The sequence below is a fragment of the Hemiscyllium ocellatum genome, chromosome 6, assembly GCF_020745735.1.
Source record: "Hemiscyllium ocellatum isolate sHemOce1 chromosome 6, sHemOce1.pat.X.cur, whole genome shotgun sequence".
Classification (NCBI taxonomy): Eukaryota; Metazoa; Chordata; class Chondrichthyes; order Orectolobiformes; family Hemiscylliidae; genus Hemiscyllium; species Hemiscyllium ocellatum.
Window position 1 is genome coordinate 2,845,311 of NC_083406.1, and position 26,030 is coordinate 2,871,340.

General features: G+C 40.0%; 1 protein-coding gene across 2 annotated transcripts in view; it reads right to left on the bottom strand.

Annotated features, from left to right (window-relative positions):
• Positions 1 to 1,499: 1,499 nt before the first annotated feature.
• The window catches only part of poglut2 (protein O-glucosyltransferase 2), a 42,049-nt gene continuing 17,518 nt past the window's right edge, over positions 1,500 to 26,030 (bottom strand). The window contains exons 6-10 of one of the 2 annotated variants that reach the window (XM_060825786.1): positions 23,619 to 23,856; positions 18,122 to 18,331; positions 14,266 to 14,355; positions 9,386 to 9,490; positions 1,500 to 3,384 (exon numbers count right to left, since the gene is read on the bottom strand). In XM_060825786.1, the coding sequence (XP_060681769.1) occupies positions 3,367 to 3,384; positions 9,386 to 9,490; positions 14,266 to 14,355; positions 18,122 to 18,331; positions 23,619 to 23,856 (661 nt within the window). In that variant the 3' untranslated portion in view covers positions 1,500 to 3,366. The remainder of the gene's footprint in view (positions 3,385 to 9,385; positions 9,491 to 14,265; positions 14,356 to 18,121; positions 18,332 to 23,618; positions 23,857 to 26,030) is intronic. The other variant, XM_060825788.1, reaches the window with a different exon arrangement.

Genomic DNA, 26,030 nt, shown 5'->3' on the forward strand with positions numbered 1-26,030 from the left:
GCTGCAAATATGTCAAGGAGATAGCCTAGACCTTCACTTCAATCTTGTTTCACAGGCAAGTGCAAGGTGCTGTGTTCCAGATGTAATTCAACTGGTCATACTACTCGGCATTAAGCAAAACACGCTTTATTCTTAACCCCAGTTAAAGTTCAAACTAAAGAAAGAAGAGTTGATATAACTTTAACTCTATTGGAAAACTTAACTGAATAATGTATTATTTAATTATTAAACAGCAACTGTTCTAATATAGTAACATTCCATGAACACACCCCTGACAAAGGCAAAGTCAGCAAAGTAGATTGCCTCACGTGATTCTGACAGCAGAGATAACTTCAGCTCTTTGCTGTAACAGAGGGAGAGAGAGAGAGCTTCCAAATACAACACTTCAGCTATGTCAAATCCATTAATATGGGGAGAGAGGCACTAAACATTTGTTGTTTATCTGAAACTGCAGATAAAGATTGACTTAGAGATTGCTCTCAGCAATGTTGAAGAATTCTGGCATTGGAGACACCAATTAAATATATTAGATTAGATTCCCTACAGTATGGAAACAGGCCTTTGGCCCAACAACCGACACATACCCTACATTTACTCCTGACTAATGCACCTAACACTACAGGCAATTTAGCTTGGCCAATTCACCTGATCTGCATACCATTGAATTGTGGGAGGAAATCAGAGTACCTGGAGGAAATCCACGCAGACACTAGGGGGAATGTGCAAACTCCACACAGACAGTCACTCGAGGCTGGAATCGAACCTGGGTCCCTGGCACTGTGAGGCAGCAGTGCTAACCACTGAGCCACCGTGCCCCCTATACACATAAAAAATTGAATAATTGAGATCAGGATGCTGTTGATAAGACACAACAATATAGCAAATTATCAATATTAATTAGAACATATAACTATACAGTTCTGTAACATAGCTTGATCAGAGCTGAATTAGGTTCAGTTAGGAATCAATCAGAGAATTTTTACGAGAACCAAAACCTACAGTGAAGATGTGTACTGACCGACGTTGGTTAACTGACAGCATGGGCAGGGAGCCAGTCCACTGCCACTAATGGGTGGGCAATTACAAAGTTACTGCTTTTGTATTCCTGCTGGCCATTCTTCTGAGTGTGAGACCCACAAACGGTTGTCAACCACCTGATGAAGAAGCGTCGCTCCGAAAACAAGTGTTTCCAAATAAACCTGTTGGACTATCACCTGGTGTTGTGTGATTTTTAACTCTATTCCTGAATGTTGCAAACAGTCACTGTTTGTTTCAAAATAAAGGTTTGTGATTTAGAAACTGGAAGCAAAGTTAACAAAATTTGTAATAAACTCATTTTTGTTCCCTTGGGGTGTCAGTCTGTATATTACTTTCACAATTCTCAATATTGCCAAGGTAAACTTAAATACTCTACTTTTTTGTAGTTTTCATTAAAGATGTCATACAAATAGTTTAACGAACACACAATTTAATAGCCTTAGAAAGTCATACACAGATTATTTTATTGTAATTCATGGAAATGCATATGTATAAAAGATGATTAAAAATGCCAGACTATCCTTCTATAAAATGAAACTGCAATCCAGTAAAAAGAATAAGCTACCTGTCTGCAAAACATTTCTTTGTATCAGTTATATAAGACAATAACATTTCATAAACATATGAAATAGACGATTGGTGTATCTTGTGATGCAACATAAACTATAAAAAATACTATTGCTATAAATCTGTATTACGCTGTTTCCAGTACTTGAAAATTGTGAGGAATATCTCATAATGGATATCTAAGTAGCCATACATAGTCTAGGGCAGTTTTGCTGCCACATCTTTGGTTCCATTTGCCAGTAATCTGTTCAACGATTCCAGACAACCAAAGCAGATTAGAGGATGTCCCTCTGACAATTTTCAATTTCTTTTGTTAATGAGTCTCTTTCTAAATCTTCACATCATTCACCAGTCACTGAAAGAGACTGGTAAAGCATAATCAGGGTTCTGATTGTTAGACTAATTTGGTTTTCATATCCCCCTGACAACCACCAAACTCTGTTATTCCAGCAGAGCGATTTCAGGCACTCACTGGTAAAGCAGCCAATTAAAGGAAGTCAACACCTTGGAAACTGGGAATGTGAACTGCTTTGTGGCAACGTTTCTTATTAATCTCCATGAGGCTACAAACTAGGCTTAAGCACACCTTCATTATCTTAATGGAATGTCATTCGAAAAGGAACTAATGAAGCATCAAGCTAGCTGAATAGATTCAAGTTTTCAAGAAAAGAAGTAAAGTGAACATTTTGATGATGAATTAGTCCAATTTGATTCTTTTTAAAAATGATACCAAAGACTAATGAAAACTTCCTCAATACAATCTGGAACAACCTTCAAATCATATTATGATATGTAACAGTGAATTATCATCATTTCTAAAGGCATCGACTGAAAATCAACTTTTGCAGAGACATTTTGACATGGTAGCACATTATGATGAGCTTTGGTAACTAACCCAAATTTAGGCTAATATATTTATATGAATTTATATCAAAAATAGTTCATGATTAATTCCCAGATATAACTATACAGTGTAGTGAGGTAATATTTGGTAGTACAAGAAACAAAGTATTGAGTTTAATTTAAAAGGCTTGAAAAATAGATAAATGTTGACAAAACATTTTGAAAATAGACTGAAAATGATAAAAGTAGACAATTTGATTGCTCATGACTATAAATAGAACCATTTGTTGCAGTATTTTGTTCAATCCTATTTAAAATCAGTTTTTCAGAATAACATTAAAATGTTAATTCCAAAGATAATGTACATATTTGCATACTCAAATACATGCCTCATTTAAACATGATTTATTTTTAGTTAATACAGTCAAGCTAATTACTATCCCAGTCTTTTATATCTCTCCAGCTGTTTACTTTAAATGTATAGATCCACAGTGAACAGGTCCAGGTTGTTATGATAGGGCTTTGGAAAGAAAATAGGAAAATATTGCCCTGAAGTTGTTTTGCATCACAACGATGCAAAATTCATGTCTATGAATTATTTTTGGCATAGTGCCTTTCTACTCATTCACTCAACATCTAATGATCATTAATGAATTTGAAATGAACAATTTTTAAAAGCAAAACAAATCTTACAAGATGTATTAATAAAAAAATCAGCTGAGTAACAGTCTTGAGGCAACTGTGAAGCATCTTCTTCCAATTGTAGTGGCTTTTTTCATAACAGCCCTCTTAGGATCTCGAAGCATTGCAGAATTGCAGTTTCTTCATGCAGTTCAAATTGGAAACTAACATCGACATCACCATATTGTTCCACTGCCCTGTCTTCAGTTTTGAGGTCAAATTCTTCTTTACTGGGTGTCAAAGTTCATCTTTGGCCTGAAAATAAAAGTATGAAAGTCTCCATTGAAATAATTAACAATTATCCTGGGATAGACGGGGGAAAAAGAAGAGTGCGGGCCACAGAAGGGAGAAATTCCTACAATGTGTGCAGGAGAACTGTCTGGAAGAGGACATTTTCTGTTCTACCAGGACGGTGTTGTACTGGTCCTAGTCCTAGGAAATGAGGCAGGCCAGGTGGAGAACATGAGCCCGGGCAGCATTTGGGAAACCACAATCATAATATAATAAAGTTCAATTAAAGAAGGATAAAAATTAGTCAAGGATTAAGATTCCAAAAGGGCAGACTTCAGGGGTCTAAAAGTTGACCTGGAACAGGTTGATTGGAAACCAATTTGGTGGATAAAACAAATAATGTAAAATGGAAGACTTGTGAAAGAGAGCTGAAGAGGGTGCAAGCTAAATTCATACCCTTGAGAAATAAATACAGATATCCAAAGCTACAATGCCCTGGATGACTAAGGATATTGAAGAGAAAATGAGGAAGATAAAGGAGGTATATGATGCCTTTTGGAATAATAATAGCATTAGAAATCTGGAAGACAGATGTCAAAGACAGGCGAAAGAGTAGGCTGAAATAAGGAAGGCTAAGAGGAAGCATGAGGAAAAGAGAGCAGGCTTCACCAAAATAAATAGTAAAATGTTCTTCAAATATATTACTAGGAAGAGATTAGGGAAAGAAACAGTGGGGCCCGTAAGGCATGAACAAGGTAAGCTGCTCACTGAGATACTAAATTAATACTTTGTTGCTGTCTTTACCAAATGAGAAAATGTGACAATGACCCAGTTGAAAAAGTGAGTGTTGAGCAACTGAGCAGTATAGTGATAGATAAAGAAGAGGTACTTAAAAAGGCTGGCAGAAGTCCAGGTAGAGAAGTGGCCAGGCCCAGACAGGATTGCTGAGAGAGATAAGGGAGCAAACTGCACAGCTGATGACATGAATTTTCAAGGCCTCTCTGAACACAGGATTAATCCTGGTGACTAGAAAACTGCAAATGTGACGCTGTTGTTCAAGAAAGAGGCAAAGGGTAACACAGGAAACCACAAACCTGTCAGCTCAACACCAACAGTGGGAAAACAGATGGGAGTCCATTGTACAGGAACTGATAAATATACACTTCAAGAAAAATAAGTTAATACTGGACAACAACATAGCTTTGTCAGTGGGCAGGTCATGTCTGCTATTGAGTTTTTTGATAAGGTGACACAGGCAATGGATGAGGATAGCATGGAGGATGTTGTACATTTGGATTTTCAGAAAACATTTGAAATGGTTCCCCATGGTTAGCAAATTAGAAATGTTTGGGTTTGATGGGTCCTTAGCAGCATGGATTAGAAATTGGCTAAACGATAGGAAACAGAGGGTCGGTATTAAATAGGCACTGTCAGACTAGGTCTTCCCCAGGAATTGGTGTTGGGATCCTTGCTTTTTCTGATTTATATAAACAATTTGGACATGGGTATTGAGGGCAAAATCTCTAAATTTGCAGAGACACTATGGGTTGAATTACTGTCAATAGTTTTGAAAAAGATTTGCTATTCCTGATGCTTGAGTGAAATAAATTGATAAACCTCAACAGATGTATTTGTATTTAATTATATACACATCAGGTTGAATCATGCTGCTAAAATATTCAATTATTGGTGAAACTGTAATTAATGTACACATCAGCCAACAAATTCAACAGCTTAACTGATGTGCTGTAACTTGTAAATCTACAGAAACTGTCCAGTGATACAGATTTATGCTGCCTCATCATTTATTTCACACAAACCGAAACTTGTCTTTAGCGTTCCTGTTAAGTCCAAGAAAAACAGAAAAGGGCTCCAAACCCTCAAAGGAATTGACAAGAATTGACAAGAAATGTGGGAGCAAACGTAATAATATTATGAGTGGAGGGTGGTGATGGGGGAGGGGGGAGGAGGATGGGAGAAAAGAAAGAGTCAGAATTGAAGATTTGGAACGGAAAGCAACTCAGGAAAACAGGCAGAAAAGATGAAATAATTCAAATAAGATAATGATAATAAATATGAAGACAGGCAGGATGTTGAGACAGCAAAAAGAAAAACTGAAGAAATCTGAAGTATCCTAACTCAGAGCTGAATTTAGATAGAAAATACGACCAGTTCTGGATAACAAATTGGAACAGATTGGTGAAACATATATCTATGAAATAATGACTGTAACACAATTGCCCATAAGGTGGCTCAGTGGTTAGCACTGCTGCTGCACAGCGCCAAGGACCCGGGTTCGATTCCAGCCTCGGGTGACTGTCTGTGTGGAGTTTGCACATTCCCCACAATGTCTGTGTGGGTTTCCTCCAGGTGGTCTGGTTTCCTCCCACAATCCAAAGATGTGCAGGTTAGGTGAATTGCCCATAGTGTTAGGTGCATTAGTCAGAGGGAAATGGGTCTGGGTGGGTTACTCTTGAGAGGGTCGGTGTGGACTTGTTGGGCTGAAGGGTCTGTTTCCACACAATAGGGAATCTAATCTAACCATACTGGATTGAATGGAAATAAAAGAATTGGTGTAATGGTCAGAAGGCAAAAAGGGAATAAAGCGAAGAACTAAATCAAAAGTACCTCACTGTCTTCGGCTTAAGAGGAGGAAAAAAATTGTAATTTAAATTTAAGCCTATTCCCCTTTTCTTTGTGCCACTGACTAAAGGAAACATGGGTTAACAATGGGAAATGTTTAATCAGGGGATGTGAAACACAGAAATCAAATGTTCTAGCAAGAGCAAAGGTCTGGATGCCATGGATCAATAAGCAAATTATAATAAAGTTAGAACTAAAAGAAAAGCATTTAGTACTTTCACAGTAGACAATAAAAGTGTAAGTCATAATCAATAGGAAGAATATATCGGAAAGCTACACAAAATAGTTAAACAGGTTATAAGGGAGAGAGACTAACAAAACAAAGTAAGAATTTTACTAGGCACTGCTATTATTGATAACAACTGTGGTAATTGGAACCAGGTGATCTTGTTGACTATGAGATCCTTGAGTGTTGTTAACCTGGACCAATCAGGAAGAGCCGGCTGACCAATACAAACAGGGGATTCACACAGCATTGCCCTTTGACGTGAAGGGCACTGCTCGTCACAGGCCACTCGGGTGTTTTCCTACTTTTCCTGGTGGTGGAAATTAAATAAAGATTTGTGCACTTTATGTCTCTCACTGTGTCTCACAACTACACACACACACACACACACCATGGGTGCTGGGAAAAAAATAAGCACTACCGCAGTTAGGCGGTAGTGTGGGGGTTAATTTAAAAAAAAAGAAGAAAAAATAAAGACCTAAAGAAAAAAAAAATTAACAGGGAATAAAGGCACTGCTTGTCACTGGCCACTCGGGTAAAAAAAAAACAGTAGATTCTGTTAAAAAAAATGAAAAAAAAAAGAAAAAAAAAACAAACAAACAGGGGATTCACACAGCATTGCCCTTTGACGTGAAGGGCACTGCTTGTCACAGACCACTCGGGTGTTTTCCTACTTTTCCTGGTGGTGGAAATTGAATAAAGATTTGTGTACTTTGCGTCACTCACTGTGTCTCACAACTACACACACACACACCATGGGTGCTGGGGAAAATAAGCACTACCGCAGTTAGGCGGTAGTGTGGGGTTAATAGAAAAAAAAAAGAAAAAAAAACAAACGGGGATTCCAACTCTATTTTGATTTAATCCCTGCCCTCCCCATCACTAATTGCTTCCGCAGCATTGCCCTTTGAGGTGAAGGGCACTGCTTGTCACTGGCCACTCGGGTGTTTCCTTTCTTCCTGGTGGTGGGAATTGAATAACGATTTGTACACCTTGTGTCTCTCACTGTGTCTCACACCTGCACACACACACCATGGGTGCTGGGGGAAAAAAAACACTACTGCAGTTAGGCGGTAGTGTGAAAGTATTAAAAAAAAACCGGGACCTAAGTTTAGGGCACTGACTCTGAACTGGCTAACTACAGCCAATGTACTCTGCACAAGTGAATGAAGTTAAAAATCACACAACACCAGGGTATAATCCAACAGGTTTAATTGGAAGCACACTAGCTTTTGGAGCGACGCTCCTTCATCAGGTGATAGTGGAGGGCTCAATTGTAACACAGAATTTATAGCAAAAATTTGCAGTATGATGTAACTGAAATTATACATTGAAAAATTGATTGTCTGTTAAAAACAGACAATGTATAATTTCAGTTACATCACACTGTAAAGTGCTGTGTTATGATCGAGCCTCCACTATCACCTGATGAAGGAGCGTCGCTCCGAAAGCTAGTGTGCTTCCAATTAAACCTGTTGGACTGTAACCTGGTGTTGTGTGATTTTTAACTGTGTACACCCCAGTTCAACACCAGCATCTCCAAATCAAGTGAATGAAGGGGGATTTGCTGATGGGATACCAGCCTCTGTGCAGTTATTTCAGCAACAATAGGACTAAGGTCATTGGGGTGAAGGAGCGAGCTTGTAGTGTAGAGTGAGGCAATGCTAGCAATACTAAACATTGCCTCAGCTTTCAAGAGAACTCGATATTCAGACCATAAAACTACCAAAGCTACTTGTAGAACAGAATAACATATCTTACTGTCAAAACCAAAGACCTGAGACCTTAATCAGTGTGTAGCTATTGTACAGTATTCAGTTTCAGGTTCTCCATTTTTATGTATAAAAGTTTCAGCTTAGATTCACAAGGATCCTTCGTAAAGGAATAAGAAGTTTAATATTTTTCACTGTGATTGAGAAGGGATTAGGGGTGTGATTAGTATCTTCTGAATCTACAATCATGAGGGAAATTTTTTGGAATCAACAAGAGTAAGAAATATGATGTGTAGTGTGTTTTAATTAGTTGGGATGTGAAATTCCAATTATCCAGCAGTTAGCGAGTTTTGAGAAGATTTGTAGCTCAGGTTGAGGTTCTGGATGTAGGTTTGCTTGCTAACCTGGAAGGTTCATTATCAAACGTTTCATCACCATACTAGGTATCATTTTCAGTGAGCCTCCGGATGAAGCACTGCTGATGATTCCTCCTTTCTATTTATATGTTTGGATTTCTTTGGGTTGGTGATGTCAATTCCTGTGGTGATGTCATTTCCTGTGGTGATAGCACCTCTCGTTGTTTTTCTCAGGGGGTAGTAAATGACGTCCAAGTCAATGTCTTTGTTGATAGCGTTCCGGTTGGAATGCCATGCTTCTAGGAATTCTCATTCATGTCTCTGTTGATTGTGGATTGTGATGTAGATATAAAGTCAGTATTCTGTCTGTGGGAGGCCAAACATCACGATGACCTAGGTGGACTCACTTTCAATATATTTGTAGGCAATGAATATTCACGAGCATAATATTTTTAATTAAAAGTCTTGTGCCTCTCAGTTCACATCTGTTTGTGGAGAGCGCTTGTTGTGCAGCAGTAGCGTCCCTATGTCAGGCCAAGATTAGATTTTTTCATGGAACAAGGTATTTGTCCTATGAGAGAGCCTGTGTAAATTTACCCCACTGTCTCTGAAGAAAAAGTATGATCTAATTAAAACTTACAAGATTCTGAAGGAACTTGACAAGTTAGATACCAATAGATTTTTTTCCCCGATTTGGAAATCTTCAAAATGAGGACACGTTCTCAGGATAAGGGGTTCATTATTTAGAACTAAGATGAGGAGAAATTTCTTCGCTCAAGTGGTATATTAATATGTGGATACATTCAAGGTTGAGACAGATAGATTTTTGATATCTCAGGGAATCACGGGATAGACAGAGTGGGCAGAAAAGTGGAGAAAATCAGCATGATCACGCTAAATGTCAGAACAGGCGTGAAGATGCATGTGTCTACCCGTTCCTTTCTCTTCTGTTTCAAAGATGATTAGAGTTCCTACCATTTTCCCAGAACCAGCTAATCTCAAAATTATTCTCTGGTTCATTTCCTCTAGTATTCAATTTATTATGACACAGGATTCTTCAAAGATCTTTTTAAAAACCTATACTGTACCTTTGTTCTTTGGCAGACACAAGGGAAAAGGTCATCTTTTGGCTGCTCCACCAGTTCCATACCATCTCTTATCTTTGGTTCACTCACCTGAAGATCAGCATACTCCTGTTTAAAAACACATATCAGTTTACCAGATCCAATACACAACAGTGTGTTTCCACTTAGTGTTCATTTTACATTTGTTTCCTTAATTCTGTCCAATTTAAATGTATTTTCTCATACTATAGAACATGCTCTAATCACTACAGAGACCAGTTGACCAAATTATTATGTCAAGACTCAGTTGCTTTTGATTACATTTCAATTTTGTCCTTTAGTATGGAGCACGATTAGCCTTTGATTGGCACCAACCAACAGATGGCATGACATGTATCAGGAAAACAATAAAGAAATACTGGTGTAGAACAAACTACTCAGCTCATCAAACTGGTGTGATCTGCTTTCCAAGTTGATGTTCTTTAGAGATTGATTATGCATCGGCACAGCTGGTACTGCTGTACTTCTGCTCTGTCTTTTTGTCCATTACTAAACTTCAATTGATCGTGGGGAAAAGACTTATCAAGTTCAACTAAAACATACATACGGATTTGGTGTTTTCTATGTTACATATTCTTCCTCAAACTGCACTACAATATGTATCATTTTTAGACCAGTGCAGTAGATCTCAAGCTCTGATGGAAGAATTATTCCCAAAAACAGTGAGGGCTAATTTAACAGCTGAAATTCCTTAAGTCTGCGAAGTATGTTAAACTAGCCAACAAGAGCTACACAAACCACAAATTTATGTGAATCATACTAGAAATATTTGTCCCCTTCTTGTATGAATATATGAATTCCTATGTTCACAACTGAAATCTCTCACTAACCTTGACAATATAGTTACACCTCTGATGGGAAGATGCAACCAAGTGTGACAAGTTTACATTCTACTATGAAAGTGGGAGTTTATACTGATTGAGGTTTTTGGGGGGGGGGGGGGTGTTCCATGAAGATCTGTGAGCTTGTCTTATATGTGTGACTCCAGAAATTATGACATTCGAAGTGTTTACAGATCTTTACAGGTAAAAGCTACAAGATCTATAAGCCTATTCAAAACAACGCACTGAGGGTATTTGGAAGCTTGAAAATTACATTGCCCAGAAGTTTGCCTACTTTGTTTTGATTAAAACTTTTATTTGTAAACAAGTTTAAAACAACACTTTATACTAAATAGCATGACTCGATGTTGTGATATATACTATTCTCTTAGATACATGGCGAATAAAATGTGCACCTCTCACATTCTGTAGCAATTCACCTAGAACTATCTTAGCTCAAATTCATCAGAGAGTAAAGATTCAAGTTTCAGATCATTGAAAAATTAGTAAGGATGTCTGTATTGAAAATAAGTGTTAAAGGTTTTTTCTTCTGAAATGTTTTTGATTAATAAAGTATATTGCCTATTCGATAAGATTAAATTAAATTGAGTTGTGTTCCCCAATTCCATTTTGATAAGAGATAACTGAGTCCTTGGGAATGGATGAATTCTTATCGTTTGAGATAAATGTAATAATGACTACTGTGATCTGAACACTGGTAGCATATGGCCATAGTTTTAACACGATGTCTTGATGAAAAAAAAATTGAAAGAACATTTTTCAAGGAGGAAACTGCTCATGAGTCAAGACTATTCCTTCAATCATTTAGTTTGCTCCGAATATAATCATTTGACTACTGTTAAAGTATGTCTCACAGTCCTCTCTTGGTTACAAAATTCCAAAGTTTAACAAACATATCTCGTATGATCTATCCCAGATAAAAACTGATAAAGAGAAACCATAAGATAAAGAGCTGACAATAAAAAGGCAACCATAATCATCATCTCAAGGCTTAATCTGGAAAAAAAACTGTACAGATGAAATGAAGAAGATTCCCATGATATGGAAAAAAAGTCCAATAAAGTGGTTTGTACAGTACTAAGTAATTTAGCTTTATTTCAGAGAAAGCTGCTCAGTGTAAGATACTAGATCATAAAAATATGAACATAAAAAGCAAGTTCAGGGCACCTAGAAGCCAAGAACATTCAACGCACAAAAACCACAAAAGATTTGAATGATTTGATTCGACTTGCAGAGCATAGAAGAGTACAGATTAGGAACAGGCTCTTCGGCCCATGATGTGGTGCTGAATCCGATGCCAAATTAAACACATCCCTTCGGCCTGCTCATGGTCCACATCCCTCCATTCCTTGCTTATTCATGTGCTTATCTAAAAGCTCCCTAAATACCCCCATTGTATCAGCACCCACCACTATCACTGACAACATGGTCATTCCAGACACCTGCCACTCTTGGTGATTTGAATCGTTACATTGTCACATGTATTTTACAGTGAGAAATACAATACAATAAAGTAAAATGCTTTCATTTATTCCCACAATACAGTGCCATTTTAAGAAATGGCACTATAAGAAAAATTTATAGATTTGGCTTGAACAGAAGTCCATCTACATTTGAGTTCTGAGCCAAACAAAACTTTGGCTGAGCAATGTTAACTCTGATCAGCATTGTTGTTTCTTGACTTTTACAGTCCTGCTGCATCGTGATTAGGTTATTTGACTAATAATGCATAGATGTGTTTAGGTTCTGAACATTAATTTCTTTTAATTAGATAACTAAAATCTGTAATAAAAGTTTAGTCTCAATATTGCAGTTGGGACTAGATTGGGTTGGGATATATGGACGGGCTGGACTGAAGGGTCTGTTTCCATGCTGTACACCTCTATGACTCTAATAGTTATAATGATTGAGCCTTTTTAAGTTGCGTGGTCTCATGGCAACCTCAAAGTTACTGTGCAGAATTCTGCCATGTGCCACAGACAAAAGCAAGTCACCTGCACACTCAAAACAGGATGCATGAAATTACAGAGTTACTACGAAAACTCACTGGTTCACTAAAGTCGTTAAGGGAAGGAATCTTACCTTCCTTAAGCAATCTGACCTATGTTTGACTTCAATCCCATTGGAAAGTGGATAACTTTTAACTATGCTCTGAATTAGCCTCATGAACCAGACTGTTTTATCAAAGCAACTGTGAACATTTATAATCTCCAGTACAAGAAGGTGGCTCATCACACTTTCTCTAGAGCAATTAAATTTGGATAAGTGCAGGCCTTGCTGTAGACACATTCACTCTGCAAGTAAATTTTAAAAACTTCTTAATCTAATCTCATTCATCTGAAATAAAGTTTCATTCAGAGGGAAGGTTTCCTTGATTTGCTATTTTTAACAAAATCTTAAAATGCTCTTTAAACACATTACTTTGCTACATATTGTATCTTTCCCTACTCCAACAAAATACTGTTGATGCTAGGAATCTGAAATTAAAAAAAACAGAAAATGCTTTGTTTCCATTGATGCTGCCAGACCTGCTGAGTTTCTCCAGCATTTTTTGGTTTTATTTCTTTCCCTACATCTGATCGTTTACATTTGTCTCCCTGGTCCTTGTGTACATGAAAAATACATATTTTATTAATGCGTAATCTTTTAAGGTAAAATATATTGATTTAGTTGAAATGTCATCTACTTGTTAATTCACAAATAATTTGTGTTAGTTCAGATTTGTATTAAAATCAAAATCACAAAATGTAAAATCTTGTTCATAATTTCTACACAGATTCTATAATACACTAATGATTCCAAGATGCTTCATGAATATAGATTGACATTCGACTATGGAGTCAGACATCAAGAAAAGGTGGTATTGAAAAGGCTGAACCCAGGGGAGACAAGTGAGTCTAGGAGAAGGTTCAGCGAGTGGGGCTGAAGAAGCTGAAGCCTTTCCCACCAACAGTGGGTCAAAAGGGAGGGGGGGGGGGGCACTCAAAAAAAAGGCCCAAATTAGAGAATAAAAGGCACTCTGTGGGGGTGGGGGAACAGCATATAACACTGAGGAGAGTTTCATAGAGAGGGTGGGAACATTTATAGTGGTATTTCAGCATGCAATCAGGATTGAGAAATTGTTACTGCATCAAAATTACACACTGTATTACATTCGTACCACTCCATTCCATAAATACAATATCCAAATGTCACCGAGAAGTTCCTTATATTCCTGACTAAAGAGGTAAGGGAAGACCCTAACAATCTTGTTTTCATGAAATAGCCAATTGATTCGATTTGGCAACATTAGATCTTTCCAAATTTTGGTCATTGTTCTCTAACTGGTCATTATTATTGTTATTACTGAACTCACAAACTTGTGTTAATTTTTTATCCCCATTTCCTTATAAGAATTATATTCCAGTAACCATTTGTAATATGTAACCAAAGAATTTTAAACGTATTGGGCTCATTGAAAATACAATGGAAAAGATAATCTTCTCAATGTTTGAACTTCAATGGACTGATTCTAGATTTCAGATATTTATTAATAATAATAATCTCAGATTTCTAAAGTTGTAGCCTTTGTATAATAGCTTAGTACTAATAGCTTGGCTATTAATGAACAGCTCACTGCTATCAAATAAAATAGTTTCTGCTCAAGGTTTGGATGTCTTTTTCTGTCAATGGCCATTTGTCACAAGAAAACATTGAAACTCATTTCTAATCTGCCTGGGAGAACAATACCTCACTGTTTGAAGGTTCCCAACTGTCACACACAAATTATTTCAATATTTCTGAATTGCAAATGTGAATTCCACAAAGTATATCAAAACTATAGGACATTACAACTAAATTCTATGGAATATTGAAGATTTTTATCCAATATTAAAATTTCATAAACTTAACTTCTTTAAGCTAGTGGACTTGTTTTAAGATCATTCCACAGTTCTATTTATTTGTTATTGAGTACACCATCGGTTTAAAATATGGGTTCATGTCATTAATGCTTCAACTTACCTGGAAAAGTTTATAATAGTAACAGAAGATGTGATCTGCCATAAGTTTGTTCCTAGCATAGTCCTGCCCAGCTTTTGCAATCATCTTAGCCTATGAATTAGATCAAAAATAAAAAGAAAGTACATTTCCAAAAAAGTGTTCAATACTTTTTGTCATGTCAATGTTTTTGACTTTTATGCCAGGAAACAGAACCATACAAATACCATTGGGAACCTGGTCTTCATGATATTAGCTGGACCTGAAATAACAGCAGAGGGTGATAATTATCAAGCTTTGACCCTGGTATCCCTCTTGACTTTTCTGTCCTGTACTGATTTTGGCCCACCCCCTGACCAAATTGGAAACAGAGTCCTGGTGGATGAGTGAGCACACCGCTGACTGATCTCGGTGCAGCTACCCAATGACTGATGGCTAATCCCTGGACTGATTGCACTGGACCTGCAGAACAAGTCTGTGGCATTCTCCCCAAACTGCACAGGTACAGACTCCCTGACGTTGGACACCATGGACTGAGATCAAATTATGCCCTTGACTAACTGTGCCACTAACTCCTGACTGAAGCCAGTCCTTGCAGACTACTCCCTTTAGGGCTCCAGATATGGTCATTTGGTTGAAGCACTTTGAATGCCTTTGCCATAAGGGCTGCTGGCATATGCTGCAGGTGGGACCCTGACATAACACGATGCCATACAGAAACATGGTCACTTCCTTGACTGATCACTGCTGACAACAACGAGACGCTGTCTACCTTTATGTTTACCCTAAAAGACAAGGCAGGACAGAAGAGCTGGGAGCCTTTCAGCTCTGACTGAAGCAGTAAAGCCCAAGGCAAGGCATGACAGAGATGCTCTGAGAATCCCAATAGGCACAAAGTGAGTGAGGGCTAAGAGAACAAGCTAACAGCCCTGAGATGCATATTGCTCTAACCCACTAGAAGGGTGCTTGCTCCCTGTGTGCCAAGTGGCCTGGCAGCATTATGACAGTGTTACATCTCTGTGGATGGATTGGGGGGGGCTGATGCAGTCGATATCCGTGGATTGTGACATGGGGTTGTCAAGCTCTGCTGGCCAAGGTGGAGGCCTGCTTGGAGCAGCAAGCAGTAAGTTGTACTCATCAAAAAAGAGAAACATAGAAGGTAGGATCGGGAGTAGGCCATTTGACACCCACCCCCCACCCAATATGATCATGGCTGATCATCGAGCTCAATTTCCCCTAATCCCATGCTCTCCCCACATCCCTTGTTTGCTTTCGCCACAAGAGCTACGGTATATCTATCTCCTTCTTGAAAGCACATGATGTTTTGGACTCGGTCACTTTCTGTGATAGTGGGTCTCACCGGTCACCAATCTGGATGGAGAAATTTCTCAGCTCAGTCTGAAAAGGTTTCCCACCTATCTGTAAACTACAGCCCCTGATTCTGGATTTCCTCTCCGGTGGGAACATCCTTTCTGAAATGTAACTTGTCTACTCTAGCTTGAAAATGTTACGCGCCCCCCCCCCCCAATTCTTCTGAACTCCAGTGAGTACAATCCTAACTGACTCAATCTCTCCTCTTATGTCATTCCTGCCATCCCAAGAACCAATCTGGTAAACCATCACCACAGCTCTTCTACAGCAAGACCATCCTTCCTCAGAAAGAGACCAAAACTGCACAGAATATTCCGGGTGTGGTCTCATCAACACCTTGTATGACTGCAGCAAATCATTCTTGTTCCAATATTCAAATACTCTTGAGCTGAAGGCCAATGTACAGTTTGCAAATGTGTTGCTGGTCAAAGCACAGCAGGCCAGGCAGCATCTCAGGAATAGAGAATTCGACGTTTCGAGCATAAGCCTGATGAAGGGCTTATGCTCGAAACGTCGAATTCTCTATTCCTGAGATGCTGCCTAGCCTGCTGTGCTTTGACCAGCAACACATTTGCAGCTGTGATCTCCAGCATCTGCAGACCTCATTTTTTACTCAATGTACAGTTTGCCTTCTTTACTGCTTGTTGCATCAATGCATATAATTTTCATGATTGGAAGATGAAGATACCCAGGTCTTCACATTTATCCACATTATACTGCATCTGCCATGCATTGTCCACTCACTGAGCCTGTCCCACTCTAATTTTCATGTCAGGAATTGTCACTGTCCAGTTTCTCGAGCAGAAGAACAACAAACTGCATATAACTGAGGACAGAATAAGGAATAATGGGATGTTAATGCATACAAATGGTTTCTCGCTGTTCAAACTTTGTGTAAAGATCCAAATTTTTTCTCATCATCAAAGACCTAACTCTTCTGATCTTTACACATTGTCCCAAGTGATCAGTCACTGCCCACGTTTTTCAGAGGCTGGAAAGATTCAGTCCATGTCTTAATGTAGTGAATCATCCAATGACACTTCACAGGAGTGCGAGGTCTTGCACTTTGGCAAAAGGAATACAAGCATGGACTACTTTCTAAACAGTGAGAAAATTTATAAAGCCAAAGTACAAAGGGATCTGGGAGTGCTAGTCGAGGATTCTCTAAAGGTAAACATGCAGGTTACGTCCGTGATTAAGAAAGCGAATGCAATGTTGTCACTTATCTCAAGAGGGTTGGAATATAAAAGCACTGTTGTGCTACTGAGACTTTATAAAGCTCTGGTTAGGCCCCATTTGGAGTACTGTGTCCAGTTTTGGTCCCCACACCTCAGGAAGGACATACTGGCACTGAAACATGTCCAGCGGAGATTCAAAAGGATGATCCCTGGAATGTTTGGTCTAACATACGAGGAACGGCTGAGGATCCTGGGATTGTATTCATTGGAGTTTAGAAGATTAAGGGGAAACTTAATAGAAACTTACAAGATAATACATGGCTTGGAAAGGGTGGACGCTAGGAAATGTTTTCCGTTAGGCAAGGAGACAAGGACCCGTGGACTGAGCCTGAGAAGTAGAGGGGGTAAATTCAGAACAGAAATGCGGAGACATTTCTTCAGCCACAGAGTGGTGGGCCTGTGGAATTCATTGCCGCAGAGTGCAGTGGAGGCCGGGACACTAAATGTCTTCAAGGCAGAGACTGATAGATTCTTGATGTCTCAACGAATTAAGGGCTACGGGGAGAATGCGGGTAAGTGGAGTTGAAATGCCCATCAGCCATGATTGAATGGGGGAGTGGACTCGATGGGCCGAATGGCCTTACTTCCACTCCTATGTCTTATGGTCTTATGGAGTGTAACCAAACAACAATCACCACTGAATTAGAGAAGACATTTGTTTGCTTATCTATATATTTTCTATTCTGATGAAGAGTCATTGATCTAATTGTGAGCTCCATTTGGCTCTTCAGAGATGCTGCCACACATACTGAGGATTTTCAGCATTTTCTGTTTTCATTATAGGGGAACTGGGATAGATGACCAAAGGCTTGGTGACAGAGCTATTTCGGAGAGCATATCTGAAGGAAAGGAAATGACAAGGCAGAGAGGATTGGAAGGAATTCCACAGTTTAGGGTCAAGATGAGCAAAGTAACTTAGATGAGCCATTCTCAAATGCCTTTATCCAAAGCTTTGTCTTTCAGTCACAGTGAACCAGCAACTTACAAACAAGACACTCTTACTTATAAACCAGAGTGTATGCTTTGCAAGAGAAGATTACAAGGTTGTTAATGAAAGAATACAAGAAATACTCTACTATAATACTATATTCACGCGATTACAGGATCTGAAGATCACAAAGACGCAAGTATGCTTAATTCAACTGATACTTGCACCATTTTCTACTCATACTAGCTGGAAAACATCCCCCAGAAAAGCAGCAACCCGAGGCCTTATTAACAATAATGCTCAGCTTCAACAATTAAAGGAAATAAAACATAATGAAATTTACCTCTTCATCATGAGACTTTGCCCACTGAATCTTATCCAGAAGGTCACTTAAATCATTCTTAAATGGAATATAATGCTCCCATGGTTGCAGGTCATTGTAGAAATGTTCATAGTAGACTGAATCTTGTTTTAGGATAAGACCGCCACCTGCGAGCAAATAAGGCATCCTATATGCTGCCACTGTGCCATCGATGTTGATCTGATACTTGTACTGCAAAAACAAACGTTTCAAAGAATTCTTGGATGTGACGCAATATGCTCAAATCATCGAGCTTGAAGCAAAATACACAAACATTCTTTTCCCTTGTCTGAGAGAAGCAGGGATTGTCGAGTTTATTTATAATACCTCACCATCACATGCTCGTTTTAAAAATCACATCAACATGAAATAATCCTCCCAGTGAAATCAAGAAATAACAGCCAAAGATGTGATGTACAGTACCAGTTATAATTTTTTTTCAAGTCCATTATAAATGATTAATGATAGTTAACTGAAACTGGGCCATTTCAATGCATCAACTTTTTATCTACCCAAATCTTATAAACTATCCTAGTCGTAAGAAGTTATACCTTTTAACTCTGGATAATCCTTATTGATGGGAAATATTTCCACCAATATTGCAATAGAGTTCTATTGCAAGTATAATCTTCCACCTCCAGCATTAATTTCAACTAGAAACTGACTAAATATATTGAGTTTGATTTTCAGTGAAACTATTAGCCTTAAAGCCTGTTCAATATTTAAAAGCATATTTACAATTTCTTAGATTTCAATTAGCATTATCATACTTGGATCAGTGAGATGAACAAAGGTCTTTTTCCAATCGTCACTGTCTCAGTTGGAGTTTTTATGACAATGTTACAGTCAGCAGACATGCTAGAATTCCACGCCATGATTATTGAATTTTTATTACATCTGTAATGCCAACAAACCTCAAGGTTTTTGAGGTGTGTAGTTTCTAATGTCTATAAAAGTAATTCTATGGTTTATTATCTTGTAATTTTACAGCAGATGATGGCTACATCTTTCAACTCAAGGTCATTTATCAAATGATGACAACTAAGATCACCAACCCAAAGAAACAAAGGTTAATTTTTACTATCAAATAATACTTTTACATCATTCTACCACCATCCAGTAATGTCTAAAGCAACACAGTATTGGTTGGATGCAACACTGGAAAATGGGATCCTTGCTAGTGCTTGCCTCAATAAAAACAAACAGGAAATACTTACTGATCAGGTATCAAATGTGAAGAAATAAACATAAGTTAAAGTTTCAGGTCAATAACCTTTCACCATAAGTGGGAAAAGTTGAAGATGAAACAGATTGTACACAACCTGTGTACAAAGGTGGTAAAGGTGGGAAGTGAGGATGGACAGAGAGCAGGTAGTAATGATTTAATGTCAATGGAGATACTGAGCCAAAAAGACAAAGAAAGATGACAATAGGAAAAGAACAAAAACAAAAGATGACCTGGAGGAGCTCTAAATGACAACATCAAAATCATTAACAGAAGATGCTATTGTAAAAGAAATGGGAGAAGCAGATTTGATCTGAAAGCTTTGAATTCAGTGTGCAATCTGGAGGAATGTAGAGTGCTTTATCAGGAGGTGAGGTGTGTGTCTCACGTTTCTAAGTTTTATTAGAATTAGAAGAGAATGAGAACATCGAGATCAGATTGGAAGTGAGACGCAAAATTGAAATGACAGGTAAAGTGAACAGCTCCAGATCTTTCATCGAGGCATGGTATGACCTCGTGGTCTAAAGATTATATGCAACAAGAACAGATCATAAACACGGCCCTGTTGGTTTTGTACAGCAACTTCAGGTGAGGATTCCGCTGTAGTCATTTATAGCTCCTCTAAACCCACTTCTTGTATCTTGACATTTCCCATTATCATCCCCTTTGTCCTGCAGCATCATCCATTTTGTCATTTACTCCCTTCTGTCTTTCACTCGATTGAAGACCTTTCTTTTTAGACTTTGATCCCCTGCCTCTATCCTTGTTTATAGGCTGTTGAGTCTCTAGACTTTTCCAATTTTGTCAGCAAGTCAGGGAATTTCTGTAAATGAAAAGTCATCAATATTAATGCAAGCTCTAATTCTGCCCCATGATGCTGTCAGACCTGTTAATATTCCTGCACTTAGTTTTGACTTCATATTTCCAGCATCTCCAGCAGTTTAGATATTGAACCCTGTTCAAACTTGCATATAGCTTTTTATTAATTAGGTAAACAATGTAATTATGGGTTGAGCCTGTACCCAGTGGAGTTTTGTACTTGAAACGTATAGAATACTGAGAGTAAAAAGTGAGGTCTGCAGATGCTGGAGATCAGAGCTGAAAATGTGTTGCTGGTTAAAGCACAGCAGGTCGGGCAGCATCCAAGGAACAGGAAATTCGACGTTTCGGGCCAGAGCCCTCTGGCCCGAAACGTCGAATTTCCTGTTCCTTGGATGCTGCCCGACCTGCTGTGCTTTAACCAGCAACACATTTTCAGCTCAGAATACTGAGAGGCCTGGATCGAGTCAACATGGAGAAAATGTTTCCATTAATAGGAGAGATAGGACCTGAGGGCATAGCCTCTCAGTGAAGGGTGAGGAATCTGTGGAAGCCGAGTCATTGAGTGTATTTTGGATAGAGACAGATAAGCACTTGATTAGGAAGGAGATGAAGGTTTATAGAGCGAAGGCAGGAGAATGGGGGGTGATTGTACAAAGCCTAACACAGACATTCCTTAATCACAGCTTGTTTGGTGCATTTTCTGTAATTAATTTTCTTCTTTGAGTAAATCAGATTGAAATTATACTTGTCTGATAAAATAGCTTAATTGAAAATATCTCTGATGATCAATCAACAAAGCATAGTTATTCCTCTGTTATGGCTGAAGGACCTAAGCCAGATCTGTGGCCCATAATTACATTAGGAGAAAGTGGGGACTGCAGATGCTGGAGCCCAGAGTTGAAAAATGTGATGCTGGAAAAGCACAGCAGGCCAGGCAGCATCCGAGGAGCAGGAGAATCGACGTTTTGGGCATAAGCCCTTCTTCAGGAATGAGGCTGGTGTGCCAAGCAGGCTGAGATAAAATGTAGGGGGGAGGGGCGCTGGGAATGCGATAGGTGGAAGGAGGTGTGGGTGAGGGTGATAGGCCGGAGAGGGGATGGGGATGGAGAGGTCGGGAAGAAGATTGCAGGTCAAGAGGGCGGTGCTGAGTCTGGGGATTGGGACTGAGAGAAGGTGGAGGGTGGGGAAATGATGAAGCTGGAGAAATCTGAGTTCATCCCGTGTGGTTGGAGGGTTCCTAGGCGGAAGATGAGGCACTCTTCCTCCAGGCGTCGTGTGGTCAGGGTCTGGCGATGGAGGAGGCCAAGGACCTGCATGTCCTGGCGGAGTGGGAAGGGGAGTTCATGTGTTCAGCCACAGGGCGGTTGGGTTGGTTGGTGCAGGTGTCCGAGAGGTGTTCCCTGAAACGTTTCGCAAGTAGGCGGTCTGTCTCCCCATTATAGAGGAGACCACATGGGTTACAACGGATACAGTAAATGATGTGTGTGGAGGTACAGGTGAATTTGCAACGGATATGGAAGGATCCATTGGGCCTTGGAGGAAGGTGAGGGGGGAGGTGTGGACGCAAGTTTTGCATTTCTTGCGGTTGCAGGGAAGGTGCCAGGAGTGGAGGTTGGGTTGGTGGGGGGTGTGGACCTGATGAGGGAGTCACGGAGAGAGTGGTCTCTCCAGAATGCTGATAGGGGAGGGGAGGGAAATATATCCCTAGTGGTGGGGCCTGTTTGGAGGTGGCGGAAATGACGGCGGATGATATGATGTATACGGAGGTTGTTGGGGTGGTAGGTGAGGACCAGTGGGGTTCTGACCTGGTGGTGATTGGAGGGACGGGGTTCAAGGGCGGAGGAGCGGGAAGTGGAGGAGATGTGGTGGAGAGCATCGTTGATCACGTCTGGGGGGAAATTGCAGTCTTTGAAGAAGGAGACCATCTGGGTTGTTCAGTAATGGAACTGGTCCTCCCGGGAGCAGATGCGGCGGAAGTGAAGGAATTGGGAATATGGGATGGCGTTTTTACAGGGGGCAGGGTGGGAGGAGGTGTAATCTAGGTAGCTGTGGGAGTCGGCTGAAAATGTGTTGCTGGTCAAAGCACAGCAGGCCAGGCAGCATCTCAGGAATAGGGAATTCGACGTTTCGAGCATAAGCCCTTCATCAGGATTCCTGACGAAGGGCTTATGCTCGAAACGTCAAATTCCCTATTCCTGAGATGCTGCCTGGCCTGCTGTGCTTTGACCAGCAACACATTTTCAGCTGTGATCTCCAGCATCTGCAGACCTCATTTTTTAGCTGTGGGAGTCGGTCGGTTTGTAGTAAAAGACTGACTCCCACAGCTACCTAGATCTCAGTCCCAACCCCCGGACTCAGCACCGCCCTCTTGACCTGCAATCTTCTTCTCGATCTCTCCGCCCCCACCCCCTCTCCGGCCTATCACCCTCACCTCCTTCCACCTATCGCATTCCCAGCGCCCCTCCCCCAAATCCACTCCCCCCGACCTTTTATCTCAGTCAGCCTGGCACACCAGCCTCATTCCTGAAGAAGGGCTTATGCCCAAAACGTCGATTCTCCTGCTCCTCGGATGCTGCCTGGCCTGCTGTGTTTTTCCAGCATCACATTTTTCAACTCTGGGCTCCAGCATCTGCAGTCCCCACTTTCTCCTAATGTAATTATGGGCCACAGATCTGGCTTAGGTCCTTCAGCCATAACAGAGGAATAACTATGCTTTGTTGATTGATCATCAGAGATATTTTCAATTAAGCTATTTTATCAGACAAGTATAATTTCAATCTGATTTACTCAAAGAAGAAAATTAATTACAGAAAATGCACCAAACAAGCTGTGATTAAGGAATGTCTGTGTTAGGCTTTGTACAATCACCCCCCATTCTCCTGCCTTCGCTCTATAAACCTTCATCTCCTTCCTAATCAAGTGCTTATCTGTCTCTGTCCAAAATACACTCAATGACTCGGCTTCCACAGATTCCTCACCCTTCACTGAGAGGCTGTGCCCTCAGGTCCTAGTCTCTCCTACAAGTGGAAGTATCTTCTCCACATCCACTCTACCCAGGCCTCTCAGTATTCTGTACGTTCCAAGTACAAAACTCCACTGGGTACAGGCTCGGAGTCCTCAGGTGCTCCTCATGTGGTAAACTCTTAATCCCAGGGATTATTCCTCAGGACTCTCTCCAATACCAGCACACCCTTCCTGAGATATGTGACCTAAACCTTCTCACACTATTCCAAATGTGGTCTGACCAGAGCCTTACGCAGCCTCTGCAGTATGTCGCTTGCTCTTGTATTCTTGCCCTCTTGAATTGAATGCTAACATTGCAGTTGCCTTCCTAAATGCCTTACCTGACAAGCATGAATTATTGTAATACAAATTATGTTGTAGGTAATTAAACAATAAGGTAGGTTAGATTTCAAAAATAGATCCACGTACCTGGAAAAAATCAAAAAATGATACGTGTTTTACAATCGGACCATAAATACTTTCATTATGAGGGAAAAAGAAAAAGTTTGTAAATGCAGCATCAATCAAATCAGGATGTTTGATACTGAGTTTTACAAGCTCTAGACGTTCCTTCCGGCTGTCGCGTCCTCTCCAAAATGCTGTACAATTTTTGTTTTCCCAGGAAGGACCAGTGTTGGCCTGAACAGACATCATATCCAGACTGACTCTGTGGAAATCAGGATACACAATAACATGTAAAAATGACAAAGAGTACACCTCTATGACTCTATAACACGTGAGAAGGACAAATTACTTCAACCAAGAATTCTTTCTTGAGTACTGAATTAAATCTAAGTTACACAAAGATACAATCAGGAATAAATGAACTTGTTCCAATGTAGCTGATAATTAAGCGACATCACGATTCAAGATGGCAGAGTGAGTTAAAAGACATTTCTCATCTGTGACGTAAATTGATCATTCCCACTCCCACCATTCAATCTATTCATACATGAATAATTGCTACTTAGGGTAGTTTACTCAAGAACAATCAGAATTGTAACCCAATATGAAATCAACTACTTTAGCTTTTAACATGAATTATGAAAGGCACAGAATGTATAAACCTCATTATACGTGATATCCTAAATCCTCTTCCAAGTTATTATTTAGAAGATTTTAAACACAGTAAATCATTCTTAATTTGTGCATCAAGAGTCAAATTTCTTCCGTGCTTGGAAAAAACTATCCTATGTACTTTCCTGACCACGCAGAGCAGATGGACTACACGACAGGGCTCTGAAGGAGACAGCTGTGGGTATTGTAGATCTTTCACAAAGCACTGGAGTCAGGGAGGATTCCAGAAGACTGGAAAATGGCTAATTTAACACCCTGTTTAAGAAGGGAGGGAGGCAGGGGACAGGAAATTTAAGGGCTACTGTCCAAAACATCGATTTTCCTGCTCCTTGAATGCTGCCTGATCTGCTGTGTTTTTCCAGCATCACTCTAATCTTGACTCTGATCTCCAGCAACTGCAGTCCTCACTTTTGACAGGAAATTGTAGGCTGGTTAGCCTGACTTCAGTCATTGGTGAGATTTTAGAGTCCATTACTGAAGACTGTGGAGTACTTGTGGAAGACTGTGGTAAAATAGGGATAAATTCTTCGAGTAAAAAATGAGGTCTGCAGATGCTGGAGATCACAGCTGTGCTTTGACCAGCAACACATTTGCAGCTAAAATAGGGATAAGTCAGTACAACTTCATCAAGGGGAGATCATGCCTGACAAATCTGTTACAATTCTTCAAGGATGTTACACACAAGTTAGACAAAGGAAAGCCAGCGGACATGATCTAATCGGATTTCCAAAAGGCTTGTGACAAGGTGCCACATAGGAGGTTGCAAAATAAAAGTCCATGGTGTTAGGGACAAGGTACTGCCATAGAAGACTGGCTGGGTGGCAGAAAGTAGAAAATGGGGATATAGCCGTCTTTTTCAAGATGCCAGTGGAGTTCTGTATGGGGTAATTTTGGGACCACAACTATTCATGTTATACATTAACAAATTGGTCGAAGGAACTAAGGCCTTTGTTGCTAAGTTTGCAGATCACACAGTTAGGTGGAGAGAGAGGGTAGTGTTGAAAAACAGAGGAATCATAGAGATATACAGCATGGAAACAGACCCTTCGGTCCAACCCGTCCATGCCGACCAGATATCCCAACCCAATCTAGTCCCACCTGCCAGCACCCGGCCCATATCCCTTCAAACCCTTCCTATTCATATACCCATCCAAATGCCTATTAAATGTTGCAATTGTACCAGCCTCCACCACATCCTCTGGCAGCTCATTCCATACACGTACCACTCTCTGCATGAAAAAGTTGCTCCTTAGGTCTCTTTTATATCTTTCCCCTCTCACCCTAAACCTATGCCCTCTAGTTCTGGACTCCCCCACTCCAGGGAAAAGACTTTGTCTATTTATCCTATCCATGCCCCTCATAATTTTGTAAACCTCTATAAGGTCACCCCCTCAGCCTCCAACACTCCAGGGAAAACATCCTCAGCCTCTCCCTGTAGCTCAGATCCTCCAACCCTGGCAACATCCTTGTAAATCTTTTCTGAAGCCTTTCAAGTTTCACAACATCTTTCCGATAGGAAGGAGACCAGAACTGCACGCAATACTTGGATAGGCGAGAGAAGTGGAGAAAGAGGTGTCAGATTGAATACAATGTGGAAAAGTGTGAGGTTATACACGTTGGTAGGAGGAATAGAGATGTAGACTATTTTTAAAATGGGGAATGGCTTTGGAAATCTGAAGCACAAAGGAACTTGGGAATCTTAGTTCAGGATTCTCTTAAGGTTAACATGTAGGTTCAGTTGGCAGTGTGGAAGGCAAATGCAAT